Source organism: Haliotis rufescens, unplaced genomic scaffold (genome assembly GCF_023055435.1).
Source record: "Haliotis rufescens isolate VD_foot unplaced genomic scaffold, xgHalRufe1.0.p SCAF_2, whole genome shotgun sequence".
Taxonomy (NCBI): Eukaryota; Metazoa; Mollusca; class Gastropoda; order Lepetellida; family Haliotidae; genus Haliotis; species Haliotis rufescens.
The window spans coordinates 13,839,286-13,859,241 of record NW_025963890.1 but is presented as its reverse complement, the minus strand read 5'-3'; the positions used below and the strand labels follow the sequence as shown (position 1 = coordinate 13,859,241).

General features: G+C 38.5%; 1 protein-coding gene across 1 annotated transcript in view; it reads right to left on the bottom strand.

Annotated features, from left to right (window-relative positions):
• The window catches only part of LOC124113747 (pikachurin-like), a 151,858-nt gene that overhangs the window by 34,952 nt on the left and 96,950 nt on the right, over nucleotides 1–19,956 (bottom strand). The window contains exon 4 of the mRNA XM_046474258.2: nucleotides 14,514–14,715. Within this exon, the coding sequence (XP_046330214.1) occupies nucleotides 14,514–14,715 (202 nt within the window). The remainder of the gene's footprint in view (nucleotides 1–14,513; nucleotides 14,716–19,956) is intronic.

Here is a 19,956-nt window from a genome sequence, read left to right as displayed (position 1 = left end):
CGCCACGTGGGTAATATGGGAAGTCTCACATTTGCCACGTGGGTAATATGTCAAAGTCTCACGTTCGCCCTGATTAGTAATGTGTCAAAGTCTCACATTTGCCAAATTGGTAATATGTGAAATCTCACGTTTGCCACGTGGGTAATGTTTCTATACCGCAATGAATTCACTCCTCTGGAGTGAACATCAGTAAGCATCACTCCACATCAAAAATCAAAACTTCAAAAAAGAAATCCCCAAGAAAGTTCTTCTTCTTGTTCAGGAATTCTGCAATGATTTTGATTTTTCCATAGCTTCCACAAATGTTAAATCAATAAAAGCTGAATAATTTACATTTAGCTTCCATAGTTACCACAAAGGAATCCAATATAAGCTTTTCATTCCTGCCCACAAAACAGTACAAACCTAATTCCTTTTGTGTCCATCGTCCCCAATTATGCAAAATGTTTCACGTGTGTGTAAATGGCGTCCATACTAATCTTGTCAAACACATAACAGAAAAGAACCAGCCACCATTACAGTCCTTTAATAAACTTTAACATAAATTTAATCAACTTTAACAGAAACTTAATAATACAGCTAGTGGAATCCTTGGAGACTGAAAACACTGTCCACCATTTGATTGCTAATTCCATTACAGAAAGTACCATCAATTTACACTGTTCAGCATTTTCATCATTCTCTCAGAAAATAACTAATCAACATATTCCATCTTGCAAGGAACAGAACCATAGGCACTTTGTTTGGTATGGATCACATCAATAGATTGAAAAAGCTATGTATGAGGTATCATATTTTTGTTGCATTTATAGCCAGAAACTTTAGCTTCAGATCTATTAAAAATTGGATTTTTCTCGTTTTCTCCTCTGAGATTCAGTGATTAATGAGAAAATGTGTCAGTGCTAAAGAGACAATTCATCATCGTGGTGTAGGTGGATAACCCAATAGGAGTAAAACATGCAAAACCTCAGTCAATAAATTGTACCCATCTGACCATACCTCTGTCCGCGGATAGGAAGGGATTCTACAAACACAGACCATATATGGTATATGGTCTACAACCTACTCTCTTCAACACAACAATGTTAGCAGTTTCCAACACACAAACGTCAAAAAAAATATTTCTGTTTAAACTTTAGCTATTACATGACAGGATGCAAAAAGGGTTAGATTGAGATATGAAGTGGGCTGGTTTAAATTATCCTCTTCCTGACTTGTTTGGTTAACATTTCCAAAATCAATAAAATTTCTGTCTGCACAGACAAGTCTGTTTATTCATTGCCTCCTATTGTGTAGCCTAAGAAATGAAACATGCAAAAAGTTAATGTTATTTCCCAACCATCAGTAACAATCACATGAAAAAGCCCCATCCATCAAGTCACAAGCGTTTGTGATGTACCAAGTTATAATATGTCTAAAACAAATAATGTTGTTTGATATTAAGTGGAGATCGGAGATACTGATATGTCCATTATATTCAAAATAGACATTGAGTTCCACTTTTGGATGAAACCACAGCAACATGGCAGAATTGATCATATAGAGAATGACCATGTCAGATTCTAGTAAATTTATAAGCAGCCACCTGTAACAAGTGTTTATCAACTCGACATGTAATTGGCTAGTAACATGGGCAAGATGGATTTAAATATGCTTTGACGAGTATTCAGTTACATGACAATGTGTCAGCTAGTAGGAGTACCCCGAGGTGATGCAGGTCTTAAGATGTTTACCATTTTGGCTAAACATTAGGGCATGGTATGGTTCTGACATACCAAGAAATAGAATCAGAGACAATCGGGATTCGAACCCAGGATCAAAGATTTCTGTCTGTCCTAACAGATGCAGCTCTGCACAGTGAATTGCGGCACATTAGGAGTAAGTTTAGGACAGATGTATGGCCAAAATAAGTGAAAGAGGCAGATATTTTTAAATGGAAAAGGAAATGTAACTATGAGTTATGGTTATAGCAAGTCATGGTTCCAGGCATCGATTGAACAAGAACTAAAACCTCCTTTTGTTGTGAGGAATAAAGATTGTTTTCAATTTTATATTTTTTGTATTGATTTGACGTTGTAGCAGAGCATAATTCTTTTGACTTTCTATCCTAATCGATTAACCACTTATTCGATCAATGGTGAAAGCACTGTACACACATCTAACATCTGGTGATTTTGGTCTTGTTTTCTTCACAATTTACCTGTGAAATACCTTCTCATTGTCTGAACCAAGGCAACACTGGTGGTGGCACATGGGCTTAAAGTGGGGAACATAGCTAGGCTAAATTGTCAAGTCTTGGCAAATTTTATCCAAATCAATAAAGCACTATTTGCACAAACTGTTTTGATGTATATCACTGTAGAAGTTAATTATTATTGTAACAATACAGCAACAGGTCCTCAATATCAAACTTGGCACTAACTACACATAAACTGGGTTGTGAAGCACAGGTCCCCTCGAACCTGTTTGTAACAACTAACCACTAACTTCTGGCACTAACTACACCTCGAAACTGTATGTAACAACTAACAATTGGCACTAAATACACCTCAAAACTGTTTGCAACAACTAACAACAAGCAACTAACTTCTGGCACTAACTACACCTCAAAACTGTATGTAACAACTAACAATTGGCACTAACTATGCCTCGAAACTGTTTGCAACAACTAACAACAAACAACTAACTTCTGGCACTAAATACACCTCCAAACTGTTTGCAACAACAAACAACTAACTTCTGGCAGTAAATACACCTCCAAACTGTTTGCAACAACAAACAACTAACTTCTGGCACGAAATACACCTCGAAACTGTTTGCAACAACAAACAACTAACTTCTGGCACTAAATACACCTCCAAACTGTTTGCAACAACAAACAACTAACTTCTGGCACTAAATACACCTCCAAACTGTTTGCAACAACAAACAACTAACTTCTGGCACTAAATACACCTCCAAACTGTTTGCAACAACAAACAACTAACTTCTGGCACTAAATACACCTCCAAACTGTTTGCAACAACAAACAACTAACTTCTGGCACTAAATACACCTCCAAACTGTTTGCAACAACAAACAACTAACTTCTGGCACTAAATACACCTCCAAACTGTTTGCAACAACAAACAACTAACTTCTGGCACTAAATACACCTCCAAACTGTTTGCAACAATGTAAGGTAAAAGGTTCAGACAAGACACATGTCTTGTAGAACATTTGCTTGCTAAAGACATCAAATAAGTCCAAAACACTGCCCTGTTTAAGTCACCTAACTAAATTTACTGGTTTAAGTGATGTTATTTGTAAACTTGACAAGTTTAAGCTGCCTAACTGTATGCTCGTTTGCTAATCTACACTGTCAGACATGACTGACTTCTTGCGCCATCGTGTGCAAGCTGCATAATTCATTGAAATCTTTAGAGTAAGAATTCAAAACAAAACAAACTTTTCTTCCTTGACTCCAAGATCCTTTAAGGGTCTCCTAGCAAAAGAAGCGAGGGAACGTGGGACATATCAACTTATTGTTATTCCAAACACAACGTCCTGGAGAAGAAGCCACTTTCTTCAGTGCCAAGTCTAATGTGTGCCAAAATGCGTCTATATGCAGAAAAATGGGTATCTAGTTGCCATGGCAACTGATTGAGATGCAAGAAATCAAAGACATTGAATGGAAGCGGTGAGATCATAGAATAAAAATTGCATCACCTAAAATGACAGACAGTTCCTTTCTTCTGGTAAAAATAGGTTTCTGAATAACAAAGACAAGACAAGACAAATGGTTTTTGCCCCACTTGAACAAAAATCAATTGGAATGGAGAAGTATTTAACAGAAAAAGTTACAGAATTGATTAACAGTACATCAAGTCTGCCGGCTTTCTCTGATAAAAACTGATATATTGTAGTACATCGAAAACACAATCAAAGTTAACAAAACATAAAAGCTCTAGGGTTTGCAAGTGTTCAAAAGGGACTTTGTTGAAATTGAAAATTGTTTAGAAAAATTCTTAGCTTTACTTCATTTGATCTTAAAGTCAGTCGAGTTCATCAGTCTCGTAACCAAATACTAGGGATGTAAGAATTCCTGTTTCTCTTTCGTATTCAAGTTGTTATTTCACGACAGTAAAAAATTGTTCAGCAACAATTTCCACACAACGTTAGCTATTTTTGTCAATAATCAATTTTTATTTCCACATAATAATCATTTACTTTGGCATTCCTTTGAAAAACAATTCATTATTATTACTGTTTTAAAGCAACAATCAACAGAATATGAGGTCATTAATCATAAAATGTCAAGATATAAATAACCGTTGATGCTCATTAATTCAAGACCAAATGTCCTGAGGTCCTTGTTCAAGTTTGGTGGATATCTTGTCACGATGACAATGTCAATTGTTTTTGCTATATAACATTAAAGATGATGCTAGAATACCATCAGCCTGGAAACAGCTCAACTTAATGATAAGAATTGATAAAACATTAGGTTTAATATGTGAAGTTATTGGTATAACGTCAAACACTTATGAGACAAAATGTTATTAGCAATGGGCAATAGCATCCTGTTGAACTCTGTAGTCAGTTACTGGAAAGCATTTCGAGATAATAATTGGTTGAACTCAGTAGTCAGTTATTGGAAAGCATTTCGAGATAATAATTGTAAGATTTCATTGAGTAAGTGAGTATGGTTTTACACCGCTCTTAGCAATATTCCTGAAATATCATCCAAGGGGACACCAGAAATTCGCTTCACACATTGTACCCATGTGGCGAATAAAACCCTTCGAGCCTTCGACGAGCAAACACTTTAACCACTTGGCTACCCCACCGCCCCAAGACTTTATGGAAGTTTACTAGGCACTGGGTTTGACGTATTGGCCTACTTTCCCATGCAGTTGTTGAAAAAGTGTTCTCATATATCTCTGAAACGTAATCTGGATGTCAATGATCTTAAAAAATGTTAATTTGTTGAATAGTCTTGAATTTTGCTAAGCATTTCTGGACAATCATTTTAACATATGTCCATGAAGAATTTCTTGACAATTATTGAAAGTATGTTCACAAATGAAATTATCTTAATGCTGCAGAAATATGCTACTCATTTCATGAATATCAAGTGAATAACCATGATCAGTGGATCCTGTTATGCCAAAGGGAAGCAACTCTGTTCAGCAAATTGTGGAACCCTATCATATTACACAAATGAACTTAAATAATCATAACCTCTGAATTGTACAAATCTCTAAAAATGATATCCCAAAAAAATAATAAACGTTAGAGAGTTTCTGGGTGATGATAACAATAACTTAATCCACATACTTATAATCTCCATTTTCCTAAAAAGAAATAACATTTTTGGGTTTGGGTATTAATGTTCAATTTGAAGTGCTTCCTTCTTTCGATAAGTCTGCTTCCCATCACACACAATACCAGGCTTCATATAAGATTCAATAAATCATAGCATTCACGACATTTCACAACAACAGTCTGCCATCTGATCTAGAGAGCAGTATCAAAATAAAGTAATAAAGACCTCTTTTCCATAGCGACTCAATCAAAGTCCAACGCAGAGATATTGCCATATTCAGGCACTTATGAAGGCGTTTCAATGTACCTTCGGTATGACGTCTTCCACCATGGAGGCAGGACCATTGAGAGCAGGAACACTTATTCTGCAGTTAATTCATCCCATCCCCAACACTTATTCAGCACTTTAGCTAGTTTATGAGTCTAGTCTCCTTGTCAACAGCTGAGAGCATTTCAATCGCAGTGGACACATGGTCTAGTCCTAGTCATGGGTCTCCAGACTGCAATGCCTTTCTCAGTCAGAACTGACCATGCCTTCATCAGTGGGACAGAACAAGTAATCAATCAGCGGTAGCTTCAGTCCACATTAAGACAGAAATATGCAATTAGCACCAGCTTTCACTAAGCACCATAGCAGCTGTACTGTGGCAACCACAGTGATACCAGAACAGCTTCTGCCACCTTCTTCCAAACCACTGTGATATCACTGGATATTGCTGACTGGGGCTTATAGCTTATAGATTTGATGCAGACCGATATTCCGATCATGAAGTCAACACATCTGGTGATATGTGTCCCAATGAGGGATTGATAATATGTGGGTCAAAACATCTGGTAATATGAGCCCCAAAGAGGGATTGTTAATATGTGGGTCAACAAAACTGGCAATATGTGCTCCCAAGAGAGATTGATAATATTTGAGTCAACACATCTGGTAATATGAGCTCAAAAGAGGGATTGATATGTGAGTCAACACATCTGGTAATATGTGTTCCAATGAGGGATTGATAATATGTGAGTCAACACATCTGGTAATATAGACCCCCAATGAGGGATTGATAATATGTGAGTCAACACATCTGGTAATATGTGTTCCAATGAGGGATTGATAATATGTGAGTCAACACATCTGGTAATATAGACCCCCAATGAGGGATTGATAATATGTGAGTCAACACATCTGGTAATATTTGCTCCAATGAGGGATTGATAATATGTGAGTCAACTCAACTGGTAATATGGGCCCCAAAGAAGGATTGATAATATTTCATTCAACACATCTGGTAATATGGGCCCCAATGAGGGATTGATAATATGTGAGTCAACTCAACTGGTAATATGGGCCCCAAAGAAGGATTGATAATATTTCATTCAACACATCTGGTAATATGGGCCCCAATGAGGGATTGATAATATGTGAGTCAACTCAACTGGTAATATGGGCCCCAAAGAAGGATTGATAATATTTCATTCAACACATCTGGTAATATGGGCCCCAATGAGGGATTGATAATATGTGAGTCAACTCAACTGGTAATATGGGCCCCAAAGAAGGATTGATAATATTTCATTCAACACATCTGGTAATATGGGCCCTAATGAGCGATTGATAATATGTAAGGCAACTCAACTGGTAATATGTGCTCCAAAGAGGGATTGATTACATGCGTGCATATCAACACCACTGATTATGATAATAATCCACACATACATAAACTGACAGTGATTAACTTATAAAAAATAATTCAATCTGAAAAGGGTTTAAATTCAAAGTTTTTATTTGCAAAGTTTGATATCAAACTCTATGCAATGATCCATGACCTTTCAGGTGACATTCCATCTGTCGAGCTTTCGTTCCCTTGAATGGTTCATGTTTCAACTCTGGTTCATGTTTCAACTCTCATCCCATCACAATGGACAGACTCTGGGATAACTGTTATCATTACAATGGAAATAGACTTACAGTTTCAAATTCACAAAATGTGAGCTGGAAAATGTACACCAAGAAATTAGACTCGAGATGATTGTAACACTGGATGGAAGCGAGGGTGAGTCACTTCATCAGCTTCTAAGCCAGTAAAGCAAGATTGTTTAAGTCACAACTTCTATTATCATATCTTCACATAGTGAGTGAGTGAGTTTGGTTTGACGCCGCTTTTAGCAATATTCCAGCAATATCACGGTGGAAGACACTAGAAATGGGTTTCACTCTTCCGCGTGACAAGCGAAAGCTTTAACCACTAGGCTACCTGACTGCCCTATCTTCACATAACCCAAACATGCAACTTTATATCCATTTGAAATGAAATTCCTAATGTACCATGACCTCATAAATTGTGATTAAGTAATATGATCATATAATATAGTCCTTGTAATTTCAGAACTAATTGCAATCCTTGGATGATATAAGGTTTAGTGATGTTCCAAGGATCCTTGGATCTAATATGATCATATGGAAACCCTATTGCTGCAATATTAATTGCATAGCAACCCATGTAAAGTCTTTTAAATCAGGATCCATTTTTCACAATATGAATCAAGGACACTGGTACTTAAGCACCACAATTTGCTGTACAGAGTTGTGTCCCTTAGCATGTCAAGATCCAATGATTGTGGGTTCAAACAGATTTGATCTGATTATGATCCTCAGTTTGCCAGCACAACACTGAAGCACATGTAACACAAGTGATTTTGATGGAGATATGCCTCTTCACCCAGCAGTAAAAATGGGTACCTGGTAGCTTGGGTTGCATACTCCCCAGGGAGTTGGTAATGAAAACTGTGTGCGCACTGATCAATTGACTGGAGTAATAAGGCCAGCACTTTGAGCATGCCTATGGTGAGTGAGTGAGTTGGGTTTAACGCCGCTTTTAACAGTATTACAGTTATATCATGGCGCGTTTTTTATTTTTTTTATTTTTTTTATTTTTTTATTATTATTATTATTATAAGTTATTCATATTCACTCATTCACTCTCAATATCAATTATACTTGCAACCCTTGTATGGCAACCCTTGTTTTTTAATTCCTTTATTATCACGACTTCTGTACGACATGTTTGTACGGAGAAAACAGCATGTTGACACAGAGGAAACTAAAGTCTCGAACCAGACTTCAGTCAAGCACACACCGACTCTTCCAAACGATCCCACTCCGAGGCGTCCACATAAAAGATTTATTACACGTTTGATACCATGTATACCAGAAGCCTACAACTGGTACACACCAATAAAAGTCGGACAACGTTTCAGGGCCAAATTGGTAATTCAGCTTTATCGCCCCACACAAGGACAACATTAATTAAAGAATTCTTCCAAGGGACAGCTTTATCAGGCTATCAAAGGCTGGGAGTCATCGGTCAGTCACAGAGATATGTTTTGCTACAGTGCAAAACAAACAGAGTTTATTGGTTGTCAATTCCTTCATTTGTTCAAGGGAATATGACACGTAGAAACAACCAGCCAGTAGGTGTGGAGGATATCGATTCTAGCCGTACAAGGGGGCATGGTTAATGTCACACTCCCACTGAACATTGAATTGAATACAGTATCCATCCCACTGCTCCTGAGACAGTACACTGCATGTGATGATGGCCAGACTGTGCTGTTTGTTTGTTTGTTTGTTGTTTAATGTCACATTCAGTAACATTCCAATATGAAAGCAGTATGTAAATAATCAAGTCTGGGCCAGACTATCCAGTGATAGACCCCCATGAGCAGTGTTCTACATACTTGGGATACAATGACATGCATCAACCGAGTAACTGAGTCTGACCGCCCGATCCCATTTGTTGCCTCTTATGATAAACATGGTTTGCTGATGGCCAGTTCTAACCCGGGCTTTCACGGGTTAGACTTTCCGTATTTCCAACTGGACCTACATAAGCTTGAGTGAGTGAGTGAGTTGGGTTTAACGCCGCTTTTAACAGTATTCCTGTTATATCACGGCGTGTCAGCTTAATGTGGGAGGAAAGTCTGAAGTGATGCAGGTCTCAGACGTTTACCACTTCAGTGAAACCCACGAGCACGGGTATGGTGCTGACAAACCTAGAAACATAATTAGGGCAAACCGGGATTCGAACCTTCAATCATAGGTTTCTGGCGTGCCCAGGGGACGCAACTCTGCACAGCGAATCGCGGCGCCTTAGACAGCTGGGCCACCCGTGCCCCCACATAAGCTTCATGTGTACCCTATACCATTGTTTGTTGTTTAATGTGCACTCAAAAATATAGCTATATGATGAATTCTGTAGATAATAAAATCTGTACCAGACAATCCAGTGATGGACATTATGAGTTCATTCATGATGCCACGTTATCAACCAAACCACTGACCATCCGATCATTTTGGTCGCCTCTTACGACCACGCAGGTTGTTGGGCTTCAATTCTAACCCAGAATCCCCACCTGGGTAATGGGTCTTAATTTTCAGGACAATCAAAATGCTCATGAACACTTAAGCCGACCCCGTCCTATCATCCCATCTAAAGCTGCCAGCATAGTTAGGGTAAACAGTTCAAGGGGACCTCTATTACCCAGAATCCACACAGGTTGTCATATAGAATGTAGAATCATTGCTTCACTTCTGGACAATGAGGAACAAATTACTCTTGGGAGGACTTTATGATAGCTCCTTAAACAAGCTCTCTCTAACATAAGCACCTATGTTGTAGATCAATTGTTAAACAATGACTCAATTTCTGTTGAAATAAGACAACCCCATTTAATATCCTTTCCTTAAAAAGCAATAATTTAACTGATGGAATATATATACAGTATATGGACATAAGGAAATGTGATCCCTGCCCACATCACTCGAAGTCAGCACTAAATGTGAAGCGCTGTCTCAGCTGAGCCAACACTGACACCCTCCACAGATGGCTGCTCTGAAGCTTATGCGCAGAGATACCTAGACTTTACGCGTGTACCTAGACTTTACGTGTGTACTTACACTTTACGTGTGTACCTAGACTTTATGTGTGTACCTAGACTTTACGTGTGTACCTAGACTTTATGTGTGTACCTAGACTTTACGTGTGTACCTAGACTTTACGTGTGTACCTAGACTTTACGCGTGCACCTAGACTTTACGTGTTCACTTACACTTTACGTGTGTACCTAGACTTTATGTGTGTACCTAGACTTTACGTGTGTACCTAGACTTTATGTGTGTACCTAGACTTTACGTGTGTACCTAGACTTTACGTGTGTACCTAGACTTTATGTGTGTACCTAGACTTTACGTGTACCTAGACTTTACGTGTGTACCTACACTTTACGTGTGTACCTAGACTTTTACGTGTGTACCTAGACTTTACGTGTGTCAATGTTTAGAGGGTATATATGTTGTTTTTACCCACCTGTTTCTTGACATTTGGGTATTTTAACTTGAAAACCTGTTTCATAACAATCCCTGTAAATCATTTAAAAATATGTGAATACATGTAGTAGTATACCCGTCTGATTGTGGCTCCCTCTCCAGGAAGCCATTTTTGTTTGCAAAACCTGACATTATAAGAAAGGTGCTATCGAATCAGTGACTGTTTTAGAAACCACATGTACACTGACCAGGCACAATGTACTTTTCAATTGGCATGTATCAGCATGTTTGTCACACAAGCTTTTAACGAATGTAACAGGCGGTAAGCTGATACACAATCATATTATCTAACAGTTTTACCATATGCATTAATTATATTTCAATAGCGTATTTATAGTTTTCTTGATCATTTGATATGCTGGACTTGTTTCGTCTGCATATTTCAGTTTATTTATTGCACGTTTTATGCAAACACGCAGCTCTGGGCTGTTTCAGGTTCAGTGTTTGGTTCTCCCCCATGTGGATACCAGCTTAGAATAGGTCCCCAGTCCCCTACACCTGTTCATGCTTGTCGTAAGAGGCAACTAACGGGATCAGGTGGTCAGGCTCACTGACTTGGTTGATGCATGTCATCGATCCCAATTGCGTGGATCGATGCTCAGGATGTCAATCACTAGATTGTCTTGTCCTTACTCGATTACTTACAGACCGCCATCAAATAGCTGGAATATTGCTGAGTGTGGCATTAAACAACAAACAAACCTACACTTGCCAGAGGCCTTGGTTTTGTAAGCTGGGGTATACATAGTGTGAAAGGGGAAAACATGGCGTCAAAGGGGAAAACATGCATCAAAGGGGAAAACATGGCGTCAAAGGGGAAAACATGGCGTCAAAGGGGAAAAGATGGCGTCAAGGGGAAAACATGGCGTCAAAGGGGAAAACATGGCGTCAAAGGGGAAAACATGGTGTCAAAGGGGAAATCATGGTGTCTAAGGGGAAAACATGGTGTCAAAGGGGAAAACATGGTGTCAAAGGGGAAAACATGGCGTCAAAGGGGAAAACATGGTGTCAAAGGGGAAAACTTGGTGTCAAAGGGGAAAACATGGTGTCAAAGGGGAAAACATGGTGTCAAAGGGGAAAACATGGTGTCAAAGGGGAAAACATGGTGCCAAAGGGGAAAACATGACGTCAAAGGGGAAAACATGGCGTCAAAGGGGAAAACACTGCGTCAAATTGTCAGTATCACAAAACAGTTGGAACACATGCTTCATGGATCAATCCACATGCTGAAACCTGGTAGAATTTTACAAGAAAATTTCTTAAAGAGTGTCCGTTTTCAGTCTTGGTCTAAATTTAATAATTAGTACTCTTTCTGAAACTGAGCCATTTGTCTCCATGTAAATAGAGTATACACTAACTACTAGATGGACAAACAATATATGAAATATGAATTAGAATATAATCAGTGTTGTTGATATCTTAAAGGCAACTGGCTGGGACTGCCAATCTGCCAGAGCCAAGCCCCCCTTTAATTAAGATTAGCACAAGCCAGGTTAATTCCCAAAGGCTTTTACCAAACCTTTCTTTGCCAGGATCCATCCATTTTCTCACTCACCAATCCAAAACCAGCCGATAATAAATTTTCATCCCAGGATTATTCACTCACCTACCTTCTAAACCACCAACCTACAATTCCACCTAGCCAACACCAACCAACCAAATCTCTGACTGCCTGCCGTCTCAAGCCCTTGAACACTTCACAGGCTGGTACGACACAGATTACCACACAAAGAACCTTCCAATCACAGTGTTCCATTACCACAAACATGACATTGAGATCCAAAACACAACTGCTTACAATCTAATGATCAGTATTATTTTTAGAGGATGCTACTTTATGAGTGTCAAAAAACATGAAATGTTGCAGAGGTAATTAGTCAGTGGTTACCTTTAACTCGAAAATAATCACTACAGAAAAAAGAGAGTTAATAACCTCTTCCCCCACCTCAATCATCTCTGGTTACAGAATGCCAATCACAATGTCCAACCAAATTGAGTCTGAATTGGTCTGGTGCATTTTTATTGAATAACGTTCATTATATGTACATCGATAGTCTGTGCCACTTCCTCTACCCCGGGATGGGCTGAGTGTGAGCATCCAGACACTTCCTGTCTAAACTGCACACTGGGAAGATGTAGACCACACAGTCAATCGGGCCACCAGTTTATGCATATCTAGCACCAGTTACAATTACACACTTCCTGGCTCACCTGCACACAGGGCAGGTCTACTAGACCAGTCATGAACCTCTAATGACATCATCCTATTGTTGTTACAGGGCCTTCTTTTCATAGAATAGTTTCATAGATGGTTTCATAGAAGGGACATTCCACAGAACACCCACCTGTCTGAGGTATATGCTATAGAATGTCCCTTATTAGAGATTTATTTCGCAATCGAACACAATCTACAAAACACATGCGCAGAATGTCAAAATCAAACAACAAATGTCACTTATACATATACATTGTCCTGGGTTCCGTTGTACAAAACAACCTTAGTGCTACACCTGTCATAAGTCTATGTTAAGGTATGGGAGTTACGATCACATTAGCGCTAAGATCGCTTTGTACAACGGCACCCTGGTTTCAGGCCTACAGGAATGAACAGTTTTGGTTTCACTGACTTGGAAGACGCTGACCATTTATATTTGCAAAGGACAATAATATACCAGGGGGAGCATGCAGTCTTCATCTTTCATGGTTTATTTCCCTCTATTTTCACACTTATCTTTAAAACTGATGGCACAGCAAAGAATGAGCTATGCTTTATATATCCATGTGTTTTGTACCAGTCAACCCTCTCCTGTCACAAGCTCGTGACAATCTGGGGTAGAATAGGCCTTCAGCAACCCATGCTCGCCGTAAAAGGCGACTATGCTTGCCTTAAGAGGCAACTATGCTTGTCGTAGGAGGTGACTAACGAGATCGGGTGGTCAGGCTCACTGACTTGGTTGATGCATGTCATCATATACCAATTGCTTGGAACAATGCTCATGATGTCAATCATACAAACAAACAAAACAAACATCCTCACAAATGAAACCAAGGATCTATCCCTCAAAGTGATCGTAACACAAACACCATCTTATGTCTGTATTCAGGTTGGGAAAATCACAAAATTGTTAATTTTCTATCAAAGCAATATGAAGAATCTGGCTGTCACATCTTTTTGCCTGATAATGATGCAACAGTGAGACATGCTTCATGACAGCTGCTTTCAAGATTGTGTCAATTACTGAACACAACTTTCCACTATTTAATATCCGATCTGTCAATACATGTCACCGGCTGCTATCATTTCCATGGGAAGTACATTCAATTTTCCTAAACTTACAAAAATTATTGCCATAGGCATGTGGACAGACATGCAATTCAGCTTCTAGAAATAAGGGAAGAAAATCCTGAAGGAACATCAAAGCAGTCTCAATCTGCCATTCACTCCAAGCCCATTTAACTCCCTGTGTCTGCAGCTGTCTGTTGCTGTCTGTCCATCTGTCCACCACAACGTACCAATTTGTTCCATCTCTTCTGTCAGTAGTGAGTGAGTGAGTGAGTGAGTTTTGCGTGATACTGCTCTGAGCAGTATTTTAGTGTATCATCTTGGTGTGGGTGGAAAGCATAAGGCGATGAGGCCTTGGACATTTACCATTTTGGTGAAACCCACGAAAACGGGTACGGTGCTGACAAACTTAAAAAGTATAATGAAGATGAACCAGGATTCGAACCCTAAATCAGTGGTTTCTAGCATGCCTAAGGGATGCAGTTCTCAATGGGTAAGCTATGTAGTTATCAACAGGTACAGCAAGATACATCTGATGATTACCTGAACTCGATGTATCCATCCACCAAAGCCACGGAGAAGAAATCTGTCTTGGCATCGTCTAGTTCTGCACTGAAGAGCAGCAGACCATTTTTAGCCTCTGGTCGGAACTCCATTGAGATCCGGAAGTCTCGGTAGCCATTCTTCAGGACAGGCAGCGCCAGGTAACCCATTCCATGAAACTTGGGGTAAACAACGGAGATGACTGCAAAAAACACAAGTTGATTAGAGTTAGGCTTCTACACAATTGATTAGAGCTAGGCTTCTGCACAAGTTGATTAGAGATAGGCTTCTACACAAGTGGATCAGAGTTAGGCTTCTACACAAGTGGATCAGAGTTAGGCTTCTACACAATTGATTAGAGCTAGGCTTCTGCACAAGTTGATTAGAGCTAGGCTTCTACACAAGTGGATCAGAGTTAGGCTTCTACACAAGTGGATCAGAGTTAGGCTTCTACACAATTGATTAGAGTTAGGCTTCTACACAATTGATTAGAGCTAGGCTTCTGCACAAGTTGATGAGAGATAGGCTTCTACACAAGTTGATGAGAGATAGGCTTCTACACAAGTGGATCAGAGATAGGCTTCTGCACAAGTTGATTAGAGATAGGCTTCTACACAAGTTGATTAGAGCTAGGCTTCTACACAAGTGGATCAGAGATAGGCTTCTGCACAAGTTGATTAGAGCTAGGCTTCTACACAATTGATTAGAGCTAGGCTTCTACACAAGTTGATGAGAGATAGGCTTCTGCACAAGTTGATTAGAGCTAGGCTTCTACACAAGTTGATTAGAGCTAGGCTTCTACACAAGTTGAGAGGAGCCAGAAGGTTAACAGTCACATTACCATCTCATACTAAATGTACTCATTTGTACTGCTGGGTAAACAGAGGCATGCTTCGAACAAAATCACTTGTGTTACATGTGCTTCAGTGTTGTGCACTACAAACATTACTGACATTTTCTGGTTTTGCTGCGTGTCATGTGTGGGAGATAACACACAATACAACATAGCAACTGAAGTATCTTGTGCATGTTGGGCCTCATATCAATTAATCACGTTATGAACACGAGGTTGTCCCAATAGCTAGCTGCCAAAACTGACAGGATTTCTTCATTCCTGATAACAAATTCCAGGGTAATGTCCACACGGATAACAGATGGGACTCCCCTGATTTAACATAGACTCTTGATGCCTTAGTGCTTAGATTGTTCTGTGTAATCAGACACAGGTCAGTCTTTTATGTACTACTCGAAATAAATTAAAGAGCACCCAATTTTTTCATATGGCATGACATATGAACTATTGTCATATGAAAAAATAACAACGTAAAAAGTGACCAGGCACACTAATACACCCGACTTCGACTCCAACATAGTTCAAAACATGAAAAATGCAATATTTTCTAAAAAAATCACCCTATCAAAATCAAACTGCATTGCATTGTTCCTATTAGTATGGAAACTGTTAGCTAAATTTGAAAAGAGTCTATGATTTAGTTTAGAAGTTATAGGTCATACAAATGTTTAAGTAAAAACAATTGTAAGTAAAACAAAAATTAAAATAGCTGTATTTTTTCAGAAAATCCAAATATTGAAATCAAACTTCGTACTGCATCCCTCCTATTGGCGTAGAAAGTGTTCACCAAGAATCTATACAGTAGTTTTCAAATTATAGGTTGCAAACAAAAATGTCCTCAGAAGGACTGACGAACGGAATTCCTTAGTGTAACTTTATACCCCTGCCGTTTTAGGTCTGGGTATAATAACCTAATATATGACTATAGTTAAGGCATGACAGATCAGCTATACTCAAATATAACAATTGGGTGTTCTTTAACTTCCTTTGAGTAGTATATTTCCAAGCTCTCTCAGTTAATACCACGACCTTTCAACAGCACCATTTATTAACCCTACTGAGATGGAATTTGAGTTGGTTTTGTCATAGTCGACTACGAGTGAGTAAATGAGTTGGATTTAATTATTTAAATGCAATATTCCAGCCATTTCACTGTGTGTCAGCGTGATGTGGGAGGAAACCTTAAAGTGATGCAGGTCTGAGACATTTACCACTTTGATGAAAGCCACGAGCATATGTTTGGAGCTGAAAAACCTTGAACCATGATGGGGAGGAACCGGGATTCAAACCCATGGTCAAAGATTTCTGGCGTGTCTATGGGATGCAACTCTGCACAGCGAATCACAGCACCCAAGAGAACTGCGCCCCTGTGCCCCCAGTGGACTACGAGCTATTGCATGGTCACCAGGCAATAACTCAGCTGACAGTAGTAAGCAGTGTTGGCTGAAGAGCGCGTTTTTGCGTCTTGGACGCACAAAAATAAGTTTGAACGCACCTGCGTAACATGTGTGGGTCTCGTGGACGCAGTGACTGGGGCTATATTAATTTCATATTGAATTGACACTGATATCGTAAATCAAAGACGTACGTCTTTGCGTAAAGGTATTTGTTGCCAAACAAGACAGCGAAGCATGTTGATTAACACTTCCGTTTGCTAAACCAAACCAGTTTCATTATTCTCTCCCTTTTTATGACAAATACCCAAACCGGTTACTTGACCTATATCTATTGTCGGTTTTGCATGTATTAATTTTCGGTATGGTCCGTAGCTTTGCTTCAGCCAATCAGGTGCCACATATTAAGCAAGTCGGATATAGTCGTAATTAATTTAGCTTGCTGATTGGTCGAAAACATCCTGACCTTGTGTCAAACTAAAAATAGCCAGGGTATACTTCAGAACGTGGTAACAGTGACCCGCGAAATGGAGCGACCGTGTAGGATGATACGCTATGTTATCGCGGTAGTTAATTTATAATGGATCGTAGTGGGGCACGCTTACAAACTTATTAAATATGTGATTCACAAAATGTTTGTTGTTCATTGGAATGATTGATGCTGATTTTCTTTACCAAGTTCGGTAAACAAAGTACCTGTCATTGGTGAATCTTACCGCAGTAAGTAAGGCTGTGTGGATTATATGGTATATCACTTCCTGTTTTGAATTTTGCATACGACCGAGGTTTGGTCAAGGGACTTCGTTTGAACAAATGGGTTCTTTTTCTAATCAATTTTGAATGGAGGAAGGGGTAATTCCACTTCAAAAACATCCCAGGAACTGTCATAAAAAAGTTAACGTGTGTACAAGTAGCCGTGACATACCGCAACGAGTCCTGTATTCGATCATGCGATGAAATATATCGTGCTTAGATTTGCATAAGTAAACAGTCGACAGGTTGTGTGGATTACGAGATTTATCAATACCGCGATACTGTATATGATAAAGAATGAATGCGAACACTTGAATGTACAATGATGTAAGCATTGTTTTTATTTAGCGGACTCTGAATATTTAGTTATTCTACAACAGACTTATCAAGCTGATAATAATTCAATCTCTTGTGAGTTATATTAAGAATTGCAAAACACATTTTGCCAGGACCGTTATTGGTGTAACTGACATGTTTAAACATTTATAGCACCTGAAACATGTTGATTTATCAAGGAAATGCTGGATCCTGAACATACTCTTACTAAAAAAACGTTTGATATGCCAATTATATTTTATGACTCATTGATCATTGTCACAGTTACAACATGAACTCAATGCTCAGTACAGTAGCATCAGAACAGCTATTGAACTTAACTGAATCCAAAACTTCAAATCATTGGTAGATCTCGGTAAAAACATTCACAAATGTCTGTCACAATGACCCCTTACCAATGGCTGACCCGTGTACTGCCTTTTCATATACGAAGTTAGATATTAACATGGATAATTTTGTGTTATAATATTCATTAATATCAAATGTCCCTTTTAAGAAATTGTTTGTCCCTTAATGTAAACCTCTTGGTTATGAGAGCAGGATGTGCCCTGATGTGAACCTTTCTCTCACTTTGCCTGTTTGTTGATATTTTGCAGTTGCGAAAAGATTTCTTATTTTTCACAACCACTGTGTTCTGTTGTTAATGTTATGTTATAATGCTATAAATTAGACCCCTCCATTTTTGTTTGGGACCCCTAATTTTATGATGAAGGGGTCCAAGTGACCCCAAGAAAATTTAAGCCAGAGCAGACACTGAGTAAGCATATAACTAAATGGGTTCAGGAAATAAAGCTTTGATGATTGAATATCATGTTAATAAAAGTAAAGAAAACCTATTATTTTGCACTCCAACAAATTGAATCATTTCTTGAAGGGCTAAAGTCAATATTCCAAGAAATATGAGATAAGCCAGTTTATTAGTTCTGTTATTGCTCTCCATAGTTGTCAGTGTAATGAGATCCAGGAACAAATTAACCCTGTTCTAACAATACATCAGAGAATGGCAAACACACTATCTCCTTGAAAGATCCTTCAGACAAACTATTATTAATTTCAGTCTGTTGGTGTCATAATGAAAGGGAAACAAATAATACCTTGTCTGTATTGAAAAATAAACACAATTGTAAGTACTAGTAGGTACAACATTCAGACAAGTTTCAACAACAAAAAATACCACTGAAAGCAAATACAAAAAAAATTCTCAATTTCCTCAAATAATCTGTTTAAAGGTCTTAAAAAATATTCCAACTGCAACACTAGGAAGTACAACATTTCTCCACTTCCTCCACAATAATCTATGTTCAAACTTAAAGTTTGCTTCATTGGACAGCTAGTTATATGATGACAATATGCTTAAAAACAACATAATGCATTCACCAACTTGGATACTTGTAAAACATTCATCTGACACCTTATCACAATGGCGTAATTCCAGCAATCTTAGTCCCAAATGTATGAATCAGGAATTTCATTTAAGGACAGTGAAAAACATTCATTTCAAATCATGGAATGTTACAAAATAGTAAGAAAGGCTTTTCAAATGTCAAGGGAACATGACACATTGGCCCTCCCACATAGTGGGACGATGTTCCAGGATATTCTACGAAAAACGTAAGCCATTGTCTGTTAAAGCAAGCTTGAGTGCTAGTATATGCTGTGTTTTACTGACTTCAGGCTTGAAAGTTCACGAACTAGTTCACAATAGTGGATTATCAAATAGAGTGAAGAAACCAAAACCATAGCTACTGTAATACAAACATAGAAGACGTCGTAACCATATTCGAATAAGCACCCGCAGCGATATTTGCTAATATATTGGCTAGTGAACAATCCAAATTAGCACCCCTTCCGATTGATCAATGTACACAAGACTTATTTATTCGTGTGTAATACGCACTCATGTGTTATATGCACCCTTAATTATGGGCAATTAAATTCTGGAAAAATATATCTGTTTTATATAAACATTTCAGGCTGTCACCATAAACCACAAAATTTATCTTTCAACTCTGTTTTTTTCACTAAAATAATATTCTAATAAGAGACCCATATTTCTAATTTGAGAGCGCCCTGGGTGCTTATTACGTCGAATACAGCATATTTCTCC